General features: G+C 44.7%; 1 protein-coding gene across 1 annotated transcript; it reads right to left on the bottom strand.

The window, feature by feature from the left end:
• Positions 1-986: 986 nt before the first annotated feature.
• LOC136651053 (vomeronasal type-2 receptor 26-like) lies at positions 987-11,532 on the bottom strand. Its single transcript, XM_066627123.1, has 6 exons — positions 11,315-11,532; positions 9,588-9,765; positions 7,065-7,922; positions 5,447-5,674; positions 4,639-4,765; positions 987-1,888 (listed from the first exon to the last, which is right to left on the bottom strand). The coding sequence occupies exons 1-6, from the start codon at positions 11,530-11,532 to the stop codon at positions 987-989; spliced, it is 2,511 nt and encodes an 836-aa protein (XP_066483220.1).
• Positions 11,533-14,221: the final 2,689 nt, after the last annotated feature.

Genomic DNA, 14,221 nt, shown 5'->3' with positions numbered 1-14,221 from the left:
GAGGGACCAATGTGGAGCATTTCCATGCCCCCAACCCTCCCAACAGGGCATCCCACTCACATTACAGTTGTGACAACTGCAGCCGCAGCGAATCAAGCACCGGTAGAGCTTCATGCAAATCTGTATCCAAAATAGTTGGAGGTAATGGGATGTCATCACCAGCAACCGCTTCCAGAAGGCCCATTTCAGGCCAATTGGAGACAGGGGCAGGTCGGTGGGCCTAATGCACAGACCCTCTGCTCCTCTGCCAGTCTTTAACACACAGCGATCCCAGCTATGATCATGGCTGATTCGCTTGCCACACCAAATCGTGGGACCCAATTTCATGAATTCTGGAAAAACAGCTGAAGTCTAGCCCTTTCTGCAAGTCTATTAGTATTTATCAGTATATCTATAGAGAAATAAGCATATGCTCTCCTTCTCAGGCAAGTTCTTCCAGCATAGGTCTCCTTAAACCTGTGCCAGCAATTTAGCAGACACAGGTTTGAGTAGATCTGCTACAGCGGCTAAGGATTTCCTCAGGGCAAGGGAACAAATGTCCCTTTACCTTAAGGAGACCTCGATTCCCCTGCAGGATGCAGTATATGCCACAATTATTATTATTATTATTATTATTATTATTATTATTATTATTATTATTATTAATATTAATATTATTATTATTAATATTAACGGTATTTATATAATTTATAGAATATATAATATTATAATTTATATAATATATAATAATTTATATATTATTAACGGTATTTATATACCCCCTGCTAAAAAAGGAGCACCCACTTGAAAAAGTGCCTCTTACCCAATCACAATGCATCAGTGCAGTGGCATTTCCATAGAACTGGCCTGCCCACCCCAGTTAAGGTCAACTCAGAAGTAAATCCCACTGGGTTCAATGAGACCTACTCCCAGGTAAGTGTGTATCAGGTTGCAGCCTTAGCCAGAATTAACTTTTGATATTTTGGGTCCACATCATTTAAGATTTCTTAATTCCTTCTTCTAATTAGCTGCCCCCTTTCATTCAGTTCAGGCCTCACTATGATGATGTAGCACTTGGGGGAGAAGATACAAAACAGGAGCCCCAAACTGGAGGCCAAGATGGAGAAGATCTCCACAGCCACCAAGTGTTTTCCTTTGGTACTCAGGTAGGTTGGCACAAAAGACAACCAAACACTGCAAAAGACCAGCATGCTGAAGGTGATGAACTTGGCTTCGTTAAAGCTGTCTGGCAACTTCCTGGCTAGGAAAGCTACAGCAAAGCTGATTATGGCCAGGAAACCCATAAAGCTCAAAATGCAGTAAAACATGACAGCTGAACCTTCATTGCATTCTAGCACAATTTCTGTAGTCATTGAGTGCATATCAAAATCTGGGAATGGGGGGGACTTTGCTAGCCATACAGTACAAAGAGTAGCTTGCATTAGGAAGCAAGAAAGAACAATGGAGAACGCCAGTCTTGTGCCCACCCATTTCCTTATGCTGGACCCTGGTTTGGTGGCCAGGAAAGCCAGAACCACAATGATGGTTTTGGCCAACACACAAGAAACAGCCACTGAGAAGATGAGGCCAAAAGCAGTTTGTCGAAGGAGGCATGTCAGTTTCTGAGGTCGACCGATGAACAGGAAAGCAGAAAGGAAGGCGAGCAAGAGGGAGGCGAGAAGAACGTAGGTGAGGTTCCGGTTGTTGGCTTTGACTATGGGAGTGTCCTTGTTCTTCATGAAGATCCCAAGCACCAAAGCAGTGATGAAAGAAAAGGAAAAAGCCAGAGCTGCTAAAATGATCCCCAAAGTTTCTTCATAAGACAAGAAGGTCATTTCTTTTGGAACGCACAAAACCTGGTCCTTACTGGGATATTGATCTTCTGGGCAGTGAAAACAGTCGTCCATGTCTGAAAAAAAGAACATGGGGATTTTCTATAACTGGGCCCTCAGGACAGAGTTCAGTGATGTACTTAAGCATTACTAGAAAGTCCTGAATCAGGGCTTTCCAAACCTTGGACCAAGGGCCAGATCCAGGGTTTGGGGAAAGTCCTTTCCTCCATGAGTAGAGCTTAGCAGTTTCTATGCTGCAAGCATTTCCAGTAGAACTGGGCACCGGGACACTCTGGGCAGTCACATCTGCCTGGATGTCCTGTTGCGCAGCCTTCTGGGATGCCGGGCAACAGACCCAATTGCCCAAAGCTTCGTGGTGTCCAGATCTACTGGAAATACTTGAGGCAGGGAACAGAATGTAAGGTCTGTTCTGAATTGGGACTGCATTTTCGTCAAACAGCAGATGCGTCTTTGGTGACCGCCAGTGCTTTTTTTGTTCAGAAAAAAAAGGTTCAGGAAATCACAAGTTGTTAATCTTTTATTGATTGATTGATTGATTGATTGATTGATTTATAAACCATTTTTTAATCGGAGAAATAAGTAAAAAGATACAACTAGACATAATCAATAACTACACACACACACACACACACGTCCATCCCGTGTGAGCTCCCTGATAGCAAAAGCACTCCTGCCACAGCTGGAGTGAAACACCCCATTTTTTTTAGGTGGGGAGGTGCTCTATTGGGCTATAGGAAACTCTCTCCATTGGGCTATAGGAAAGCCTATAGTTAAAGTGTTCAGAACTAATATGTAAGGTCTTGAGCTCAGCTGGTGGCCATCAGTGCCTCAAGTATTAGTTGCAAACACTTTGAGCCTAAGAGCTCTTATGACTCAATTGTTAAAGTGCTGGTCTGTGGAGCCAGAGGCTAGGGGTTCAAATCCCCATGAGGAATATATTTTTTTTCCTTTTTTCCTTTTTTTTTTTTTAAGGTGGGGAGGTTCTCCATGGCTGCAAAATATAAAGGTTGGTTGCCAGTTGCCAAAAGGGGGGGCCAGTTGAGGCTGCAAAAAAAAAAACCTGCCTGGGACAGAACTTTGAGGAATTTAGCACCCTCAACTGGCCTAGCCTCAACACCTATCCTCTGGCTCCACAGACCAGCACTTTAACAATTGAGCCATAAGAGTTCTTAGGCTCAGAGTGTTTGGAACTAATACTTGAGGCGCTGCTGGCCACCAGCTGGGCTCAAGACCTTATATATTAGTTCTGAACACTTTAACTATAGGCTTCCCTATAGCCCAATGTAGAGAGTGCTGGGCTGTGGAGCACAAGGTGGGGGGTTCGAATCCCTCCCTAGCCAGCAGTGCGGGACGGGGGCAGCACAGGGAGGGGAAAAAGGTGGGGGCAGGGAGGAGGGGAAAAAAGGTGCCGGAATGGTGTTCCGGTGTGTTCCATTACAAAAAAGCCCTGGTGACCACTATCTTAAATGAGGGCTGCAAGGTCCAAATGCAAATACGTTTCTACCTTTCTCAACCAAGTATATTTGGCAATCCCAGTTAACCACGACCAATCCAGGTTGTTGGCTCCTGTCATTCATTACCAAGATGCATTATTCTCTCCTTAGGCATCACAAAGGAGAACTTTTCAATACCTTCAACTGTCTGCATAAGTCAAAAGTTCCCTTTTCTGTTTCTGTGAAATGGGTGCTGCTCTACCCAGGAGTGCACATTTCATTGATTCTGTCAGCCCAGGAACTCTGATCAGTGCTCATCATGATGAATTCTGAACAATTGTTTAAATACAAGGGGAATGAGGTTTTTTGGGGGGTGCAAACCATCAAGCAGCTGAGAGGTAGTTGGAGGCATGGGGGGAGGTGGAGAAGTGGCATTCCAGGAAGGGGGTAGATGGAGGGAGGGTGGGGAGAGAGCGGGGAGAAGCCGTTCCAAGGGGAGGGAGTAGGGTGGGAGGGAGGCAGGACCGGTGAAGCTTCACTCCACCAGATCCAGAGAGCCTCTGTGTTGGGCTCAGTGTCCAACACAGAGGCTCTTGAGTCTATGCTGACCTTTGGGTTGCCATAGAATCGAGGACAGGTCCAGCCTATTTATACACAGATTTTTTATACACGGATTTGACTCAACATGAATGGCCCCTGCAAATGAGGAAGAATTTGCTGATCCCTGGAGAAGGGGGAAAAAGCACCCATTTAAAATCAGTTTTAAAAACTGAACAGTCCTTTAACAACAGCCTCCTTAATGAGAGAGAGAGAGAGAGAGAGAGAGAGAGAGAGAGAGAGAGAGAGAGAGAGAGAGAGCAGCAGGCTAACAATCCATCAATCCTTCTCTCTCCTTCAGACCCCTCCCCTCCTCCAGCATTTGAAAGATACATCATCATTTTATATTGGTGAAGGGAGGGGCTGAGTGAAGTGCTGATGGATTGTCTTCTAAATGATTTTATCTTAGAGTCAAAAGGTCAGCAGGGCTGTTTTTCAATCACTGGAGCAAAGAAACTTTGTTTTTTAAATTGATTTGCTATAGTGCGTTTTTTTTAATCCACATGACTGCTTGGAACGGAACACACGAATAATTAGTCTCAACCTGTAGTTCCACTGCAGGGCTACTTGCTTTACCCACAGCGAAAGGGATGAATGTCCCCTTCTCCTGAGGAGCCACTGGCTTCTGCCTGGAGCGCACTGAATGTGGCAGCAGACCTTTTTGTCACCGCTGCAGTCCAGTGCGCCAGGCTGCTCAGGATTGGGCTACCCACCATAGGAAAATTTCTGGATTACCATCAATGTATTTGATGAACTCTAAGCAGGGCACGTCTTACCATTCTGATCTGAAATCTTCCCTTCTGGACATTGGAGGCAATCATAGCAGCAAAAGGGTTGTCCTTCCACCTTTCTCCTGCTATAGCCAGAATGGCAATGGCCATTACATAGAGAAAGGGGTTTTGCCTGTCGGTAAACAAAAGCAGAAAAACATTATGAAAGCATTTAAACATACTATATGTTCAGAAGACATAGTTTGGACTTTATATTTCACTGATCACTTTACTTTTAAGAACTGAGTAATGCTGGCATGACCGAACGGAACCGCTACAAACAGAAAGTTGCAACCTGTTATTCCTGACTTCTGCCTAAATAATGTAGGCTTTATTCACAGATGTCCAGCATTTGGTCACATTACTTCTAGTCAGTACTAAGTGCACTGCAATGTCCAACTCAGACCATAGTGCTGTAGAGCTTGGGGGATATGACAACATTCATTGGACAATTATTTTTACTATCTCTAGACTTTATCCAAAGTCTTCTCCATTGGAACATATGAGTGGCAGGTTACCCCTTGATTAGTGCTCAGCTGTTAATTCCATTGTTTCACATGATTTCATGAATCCCATGCATGGCAGGATTACTTGGACAACATTCCCATTCAAGTGAATCATGTAAACCTGACAGGGACAGCATTTTGCAAAGGGAATATTTGGGATATAGAATCAGAATCTGGGTCAACCTCATCTGATTGACAAGACACAGAGATAGAATGATTTCAGTGCAATTGGGTACAGGCTATGTGGTAAAGAACAGCTTGCAAAATGGTGAAAGGGATTCTTTCACCTTGAAAGGTGAAGTCTCTACCTGGTCATAGATGCTGGGCCACACAATGGCATCTTCAGCAATGGTGAACATTTGGACCTCAGGTCCCATGGAGTCTATCCTTCCGACTTTAACTCTACGAAAGCTCCGGTTTGCGAATGTGATCCAGTTGATAATATCAAACCCGGTTATCACTTCCCCATTTTCATCAAAGGAAAGTGTGTCTCCAACACTGTTGTTGAACATGGAACTTCTCAGGTAGCGATGGAGCTAAATTGATGCAGAAGAAGGCAATTAATCGTGATATTCAAGAATGAGGAAATACCCAAAGCTAATGATTGGTGAGAAAGTATGAGCAGCATCTTTATGTAAGACAATGTGGCTCTTAATATTACAGGTGTGCGCCACTTAGATACATTCTCCAATCCCCATTTTTATGCAATTATATCATTAAGTGAACATTCAGTCCAATCTATTGCCTTTGTTGTGCAGACACTCCCTGCCAGTCACTAGCTGGCTGCACAGGCTACTGGAGACAGACTCTCTCTTCTTTGCATTAAGAGCCTCTCTGTTGTGTAAACAGATCCTTTGCTGCAGGCTATGGGAAATGTGATTGCCTCATTAACAGCATCTTTATTTAAAGAGCATCTTTAGGGCAGGAGGTCTGGTCTAGAGGGTAGAGCCTTCATTAGCCCAAAGATAACATTAGAAGGTTGCCAGTTCGAGGACACTGGCAGTTCCCTGAACAGCTGAGAACGGCAAGACTTTGAAGCAACTGACAAGCTGAGTGATTCCACCTGCTCTTGGTGTGAGCAAGAAGCGTCTTGGTTGCCCTCCATGTGAGAGATGGAGCTGCTTGTCAGCCTGCATGGGAGAACTGGAGGCCAGAAGTGAGACCAAACCAGGAAGATCCATTCTGAAATGTTGTTGGTTCTTGAAAGAGAGAACCTTTAAGATTGCAAAATCCCCTAGAAGGATTTAGAAACGCCTGCCTGTGTAAACCGCCTTGAATAAAGTCAGAGGAGTAATCTGATGATCAGAAAGGCCGTATATAAATACCTAGTTGTCGTTATTTATTTTGTTTTGACCACCGTCATGTATGGGGTCTGTTGTTGAGCGAACAGTTGTTAAGCGGTGCACACCTGTATTTCATTTGAAAGGTTCAAGTGACACGATTCAAGATAGTGTAAATCAAGATTCTTTCAAAAATATTTTAAATAAAAATAAATTTCTCTCTACATACTTATATGATGTATAAGTGTTCATAAATGTTAATATATATGTACAACAATGTGTAAGTGCTCATATATGTTTATACATGTACTAAAATGTGCGTAATCCCACCAAAACTGTATTTTCATATAAAATAAAATTCCCCCCCCCCCGGAGTCATTGGTGTAAATGATGCTACTATTGCATCTCTCTCACAACTCTGTTTGAGCTCCCACAGCCACAAATCAAGGTTTTGTTGTTGTTGTTTTGTATTTTTAAACAAACAACAAATCAAAATTTCAGGGCCAAACTACTCATTGAAAATGGCAGGTGAATTTACTCTTAAATTCCAAAAGTTTAGTGCTGACATCAATGGAGAATATTTTACAGATTTATGGGACAACCAACAGTGGTTGCACAGATAGAGATGATGTGCTCAGGACATTACCTGCCATGGCTGCTGATTCAGAAAATTCCATCTCTCATTCACTTTTGTTCCGTGGTTTAACTGGGATGAATGAAGGGCATGCAAAGCATGTGCCACAGCATAGACTGCATTGTAGACACTGTAGCTGTGTGAAGTCATGCTCACTTCAAAGACAGATGAGGGGAGAGTCTCCAACTTCTCCTCCCCACTGCAGGGATTTCCATTGTCATTGTCTTTGTTAGAGTCGGGGAAAAAGCAATCAAAGGCCTGTTCCCAGAAGACCTTGATAAAGCCGTCTTCTGTATCTGAGGCAGGATTTCTGCTCTGAAGGAATTTCTGAAATCCCAAAACCTCCTTTGAGGGCACTGCAAAGGAGATGGCGCCATGCATGAACTCCACACTGAAAGTTCTTTCAAAGGGAAGTGATGTGAAATCCGACTGCGCCGGCATAATCCAAACTTTGCCTTTTGTCTTCATTGGTGTATCCGCATATTCTTTCATGAGGGGGAACAATCTAAAAAGTGCAGTGACCTGAATTTCACCATATAAGAGCACAACAGTGGCAGTGCTTCCTAATATCGTTTTGTATGCCCCATGCCACAACTCCAGCATTTCATAGACTTCATTGGAGAAAGATTCGTTGGGCAAGGCTTCTACGAAAGCAAAGCAGATGCCTTCTTGGGTGAATGTGGGGAGCACGTTCTGAACAAGCCACACTCCACTGTCACTAGGTACATAAATCACCCCAACCCACGTCCACCTGAAATGCAGCAGTAACTTGAGAAATCCCTTATATTGATGATCACTTTTTGGAAACATCCGGTGAAAGAAAACAGCCTTGGTTTCATGACTCAGAACTGGGACAGAGCCGTATACGAGCTGGAGAAGATTGAAAAATGGAATGATACATGTCTACACAGAAACAAATGCTTGTGTCTCTCTTTCTATGAGAGAGTTATGAGAGTACAGGTGGGAACTTGGTATCCATAGGGGATCCATTCCTGGACCTCCCATGGATACTGAAACCCATGATAAGTGAATATGCAAGTCCAGTTCACTACGACCACTATGACCTCTGGAGACGACCACCAGAGTCTGGAGGTATTCTGAGACACTCTTTATGTCTTGTGTGCTTTCTGAGGCATCTTTTGGGCCACTGTGAGACACAGGAAGCTGGACTAGGTGGGCCTTTGGCCTGATCCAGAAGGGCTTTTCTTACTATATGAGTAAACAAGGCTTCACAGATCTGGAGAGATGAAAGTCATGGTGAAAAGATGGATGCTATCAAAAGAAGGGAGGAGGAATGTAGTGACTTCAGAGAAAGCAGGACTGATTACAGACCTAAAGAGAGATGGTAGCTGGGGAAAAGGGCATGAGAATGCACAAGGCTTCCCAATGTGGGGAATGAGGTGCACTAAAGTTGTAAAAACATGCCAATAAATTAGAGGGAGAAGAACAACTTACATTGTTCCTTGTGTTTATTAACCACCATTTTCTTTTCAGACCCTTACAGATGCACACTTGTCCAGATTCTTTCCAGAACAAGGCATTTGACCTCCCTCCTTCCTCTGTGTGACTTTCAATGAGGAGCAGCGCTGTTCATAGATGGCTTAGCAGGTTGCCCTCTCTTGGCTAGGGAGGAGGAAAGAGGTTCCCCCACCCTTCCAGCTGGACTGACTGGAGATTGCACACAGCCTCTCCCCCTCCTCTGTTTGAAATGAAAAGGAGCAGCAAAGGAAAAGTGAAGAGAAAGGGAGTTGGGGCACCCCTCCTCCCTTCCTAGACTTGGAATTGCCCATTCACATATCAGACGTCTACATACAGACTCTCCCAGCCCACACCACTCATACTCACTTCAAATAGAAGCCACACTGAAGAGAGAGAGAGAGAGAAAGGCTGCACGCAGACCTCTTGTAAGTAGGTCCAGCTTTAGGCTAATTGGACTAATTGTTGCAAATTGGGCCCCGTGCTAGGAAAATTGACTCTAGCCTAGTATATGATTTATATTAAAATGAGCTTGGATACATTTGGTGCATTAACTCATACGCATTTTTTAAACACATGTTTTGATTGCTTTCCACGCTTTTATAGATCTATAGCATCTATAAGTGATATTTATAGCTCTGTGATACTACAGACTGTGGCTCTGAACGTGGGGTCCCACCACAAATGTTTCCCCGCAGACTCTAAAGTCAGCTCTCCTTCTAAGTAGAGGGAAGGGAGGTGTGGATGGCACTGTTCCCCCTCTCTGCCATGGACATATGTTGTCTCCCTTGCTTACTCAACCCCTAGCTGCCCTGTCCCTTCATCTACACAGGTGCATGTACAAATGAGCCTGGGGGCGGCAAAAGTGGGGGGACACAGGCTGTCACTGGTTATCAGGGTAATATTTATGAATGGGAAGTTCACTGTCCTTATAAAACTTGCTGCTTTAAGAGCCATAGATATTTGTGCATATTGATCTAACTCTCATTCCAGATGATTAAACAACTGGCCCTCAGCTTACACTTGTCTACAGTTTAATGAAATCTTATGGTCATTTACCTGGGGTATCTTGTAGTTGCACAAAATGTTTGCTATGTAATTCCACATGGGAGAGTTGGGTCCCCCAATGGCAGCTACTACGTTGTCTTGTAGGTCACACTTGTAGTTGGGGATGAAATTGCCTTTTGTGGAGAGAAGTCCTAGTGAGGCAAAGTACGTCCGGCTAGCTGAGAAATAACTATTATAGATGTTGAAGCCCAAAGTGACATTGCGTAAGATATGGAGATTTTCATTTATCTCCTTCACGGCAAATTCCATGGCCAGGATATGCTGGTAGGTCTGAATCAATACCCTACAATGAGAGTTGCATGTTCTATCACAGTGGGTATGTTTAAGGATAAGACTTTTTCCACTTTGAAATCCAACATATATTTGGTACTTTATATTTATATTTGGACACTACAAATAAAAGAATGGCCACAATCGACAAAGTGCGAAGAGCCATTGGTGCCTAGACCTGGAATGTAAACTTCTCTGAGTAACAGCTGGCAATTCTAAATGACTACAAAGAAAGTGATATGAAATTGCAACATATTTGCTGCACAATATGACATTTACTTAAATTTAAGGAAGCTTTGCTAGATGCAGTGGAGCCTCCTGTATACGGAAGCAAGCATGGAAAGGAAGCACAGAAGGAAAATCCATAGATGCTTGCCAGCTAGACATTTTTTTTAATTACTGCAGCTGCCAGGACTTGCATCAGAGGTTGGGGTACTTAGGCAGCTGCCCAAAGGCTCACTAGTGATCCATGCGACTGCATCTGTGCCCGTTTCCTTCAAGTTGTGTGGGGCAGAGTGACTCTCTCCGGGACCACCCAGAGAGGAGGAAGCCAATTCAGGGTGGTTTACACAAGTGTCCCCAGAAGCAATGCATATATGTTGGCTGTGAGGGTGGGTGGTGGGGGGAGCGGGTCAGGAAAGGGATGGAATGGGGCGCATGGGAGAAGGGAGCACAGTAGGTGGAATGCAGGAGAGAGGGGATGGATCCCAGTGACACCAGCATATGGAAGGACTCCATCCCCATTACTTCTCCTCTTCCCTCTCCCTTACTCTCCTGCTGCAGCAAATTGGTTGGAACACTCCAAGGAGGTACATTGGGGCAACAGAGACTTGTCCCACGGGTAAGGGAACAAATGCTCCCTTAACCCCTGCTAACTCAGTAAGTGGCACTTTTTAAGTGGTTGCCCTTCTTTTATTTAGCAGGGAGAGAGTAACTGGCCCTCCTCACTGCAGCAGTGTCTTTTCTAGTGGCTGTCTGCTGGTGTTCTTTTGCATCTTTTTAGATTGTGAGTCCTTTTGGAGTTCTTTGTTTGATTTTCTCTGTAAACGGCTTTGTGAACTTTCTGTTGAATAGCGGTATATCCTCCTGTATGACGCAGACTGCAACCCATTGACCTGGCTGCATTTCTAGTTAGGATTCAGCTGTTTGCTGGAAATCATATGAAACTCAATACATCACATGTCAAATGTATTCCTAAAATAAGACAAATAGCGTCCTCAGCATTCCCATCACCCACTCAGCTGGTCACCCAACTAAAAATTGGAACAGTTTAATGCTGTATTACATGTCATACAAAAAGATTCGCTTTATGATAAGGAATTTCTTAATGCCAGTCATTCCCATCGCAATCATGACTATCTAAATCCCATCTCAACCTGTCCAATCAGCCTGTCTGAGCATAATATCTGAAAACATGCATGAAAGGTTTAGGAAAGTCAACTCCTTACAGGCGATCATCAAGCAGTCCTTGAGATGGATGTCTTCTGAAAGTCTGTGGGTCAGAAATCAGGTAGCTTTGAGAAATAATGCCACCAATGATGAAGTCTCCAGACTCATAATAACTGTAATGGAGAGGAACATGCTCGCCTACGGCACACTTCGTAATAGGGGCACTGTACACTCCTTGAGGCAGGCAAATTAATAGTAACACCATGAATTGCAACATCCTCTATGACTATCTACCTTTTGTAAACTCATTCACCGTATCCAGATTATGCCATATATTTAGATGTTTCTGAAGGGAGCAATGATTCCCATGAGACTTGGAGAAATTGGTCAAGTCATCGTACTTAATTTGATAATGACAAGGGAAGAAAATCATCTCCTGAGTGTTATGGACACCCTGAGACATGTCAGAAGAAAACATGTTGATTTGAACTGGGTAATCTTGGCAGGAGGTGAAAGATGTAATGAAAGCTAAGCCAGAGACAATGTTCTAACCCAGGGGTGTCCAACGTGTTTGGCAGGAGGGCCACATCAGCTCTTCTCCCAGGGGGGGAAAAAAAGAATTAATTTACATTTAAAATTTGAATAAATTTACATAAGTTTACATAAATGAATATATTAAAGATGAACTTATATGAATGAATGAAGGTCTTGCAATAGCTCAAGGCCTATAAAAGGCCTTGCACAAAGCAAAGGTTGGCCTTTCCTTTGCTGCCACTGCTGCATCGCAGACGTGAAACAGCATGCAGTGGAGGGAGCTCTCATCCCACAGCTCACACGAGAGGTCAAACAGTCGCCCTCACGCTGAGAGAAGTTGCATTGGGCCAGTGCGGACTTCAAAAAATCTCCGGAGGGCCAGAGGCTCACTGGAGACTGTGGGCTCCCTGAGGGCAGCACTGAGAGGCCTTGAGGGCCGCAAGTGGCCCCTGGGCCGGGCTTTGGGCACCTCTGTTCTAACCGAATGGTTGCCAAACATTTCAGCGCCACAACACATTTCATCCTCCCCAATGGCTACAGACAATGCTCTTGGCAGTGTCGCAGAACCATTTGGCAGGCCCCAGAGGCCTAGGCTGGGTCATGCAGGGCCCATGACTCACTATATTGGCATCTGCAAGTCGCAGAATGCCCTGCAGACACATTGGAAGCGATTTCCGGTAAAATGAGAAGTTGTGTCCACAAACCAAAAGTTGGTTCTGTGGGACATTCTGACACCCACGGAGGCCAATAAAGTGGGTCACAGGCCGGGTGAAGAGGACTCCACAACTTCCCAATTACGCATTGTAGCACTACCAGGAGCATTGTGTTGGGTCTGGCACACATGGACTTGTGACCCACCGCACATGGACCCACAGTTTGTGAAATGCTGTTCTAACCCACCTGCTTCCCGCCTCCTCATTGCCCTTCCCAGTCCCCAGGTTGCCAGATGCAAGGGATGGTACCAGGATGCAGGACTCTTCTGGTCTTGTGTGCTCCCTGGGGCATTTGGTGGACCGCTGTGAGATACAAAAGGCTGGATTAGATGGGCCTATGGCCTGATCCAGCGGAGCTCTTCTTATGTTTTTATACTAGAGACATTGTCACCTCCCAGTTCCCCATTCCACAAAATTAAATATCTTTGTGGAAAGGAGCAACCTCCCCTGGCATGAACGGGGCAGGCAGTGAGAAGAAAATCTTGTTTCAATCATTTCTACCCAGGAGAAGGGTATCTTTCAGCCCTATCTCAGGTGGAAATGACATGACCCATCTCTAAATCATAATGCCAGTTTCCCACTGGGGACTTTAAAGGCCATGTACTATGGTCTCCTTGCACATTCTGGTAGCACAGGGAGCTTTCTGGTGGCACAAAACCAGGCAGCTGACGCAAACATATCGGCCGCTGCAGCAAAAATGCAGCAGCTCACGTCATGCAGCAGTGGCTCCAGAGGTCTCCATCAGTACCAGTAGGTTGGCAGCAGAAGTGCATTGTGGGCAGGGAGGACAAAGTCACGGTGTATCAAGGCAGAACTGGGAGGGCAGGGAGGGGAGGGAGGGAGGGAGGGAGGGGTGCATCTCAGTGGCACATGCCTAAATTTACTGACCACCCTCAAGCTACCCCACCCCTTTTTCTCTGCCCAGACAGATGCCAGTGTGATCTCAGTTCTTACTTCCATACCTTAGCTAGTTAGCTACTTAGAATCTTCCTAGGTAGAACCTTGTACCTGTCATTATCTGTTTCTGGAGTCAGAGCGTGTATGAGTGGCATCACTAGAGGGGGTTGGGGAATCCCATCTTGTGGGGGGAGTGACATCACTTGTGGCCATAACTGTGGAAACTTTGGTTTTTATGAATAATAGCAGGAAGGTTCAGATCAGCTGATAGGTAAATTAACACAGAATGCAATGAAACAAACAGTGTTGAATTATCTGTTTTCTATGAAACATTATAGCAAAATAACCAGAAAAGGAAAACACAACTGCCTTGTGTATCAAAAAGTGGATTTCTTTAAGCTGACCGATGAGTCTGATTGTTCCAAAAGCCAATGAGATGTTATTATGAGACAGCATGGAGCCAATAAGGTGTCAGCTCTCATTTCCATGAATCAGAGCTAATACTAGGACTCCTGTTCACTTGTGTGTGTCTCATCAAGTTGGCCACTGGTTTTTTTGTTGGTTATGGATTTGTTGGGTGACCTGTACTGTTATATAGTAAAACAAATACCCTGGGGAGATGCCCATCCTCCCCTGTCCCAAAATACCTCTCTCCCACCTCCTCTCTGCCCTCTTCATGCCCCCCCAACCCAATCTGGAAAGGCCAGCACAAACTTACCCGCTGTGGCTGGATCCAGCATAGGGAGGCCAAAGCAAGTCCCTTGTGCCAACCTCCCTGCAGTTGTGTTGTTGCAAAAGTGCTTCACAGTACTTTTGCAACAA

Source organism: Tiliqua scincoides, chromosome 5 (genome assembly GCF_035046505.1).
Source record: "Tiliqua scincoides isolate rTilSci1 chromosome 5, rTilSci1.hap2, whole genome shotgun sequence".
Lineage (NCBI taxonomy): Eukaryota > Metazoa > Chordata > Lepidosauria > Squamata > Scincidae > Tiliqua > Tiliqua scincoides.
The sequence above is the reverse complement of the archived record's forward strand: the minus strand, read 5'-3'. Positions and strand labels throughout refer to the sequence as shown.

Coding starts and splice junctions, on each gene's coding strand:
- LOC136651053 (XM_066627123.1), bottom strand. CDS start 11,532: ATGTTGCAATTCATGGTGTTACTATTAATTTGCCTGCCTCAAGGAGTG. Junction 7,923..9,587: donor GCAACTACAAGATACCCCAG/GTAAATGACCAT, acceptor AATCTTCTCCAG/CTCGTATACGGCTCTGTCCC. Junction 4,766..5,446: donor GGCCCAGCATCTATGACCAG/GTAGAGACTTCA, acceptor GTTTACCGACAG/GCAAAACCCCTTTCTCTATG.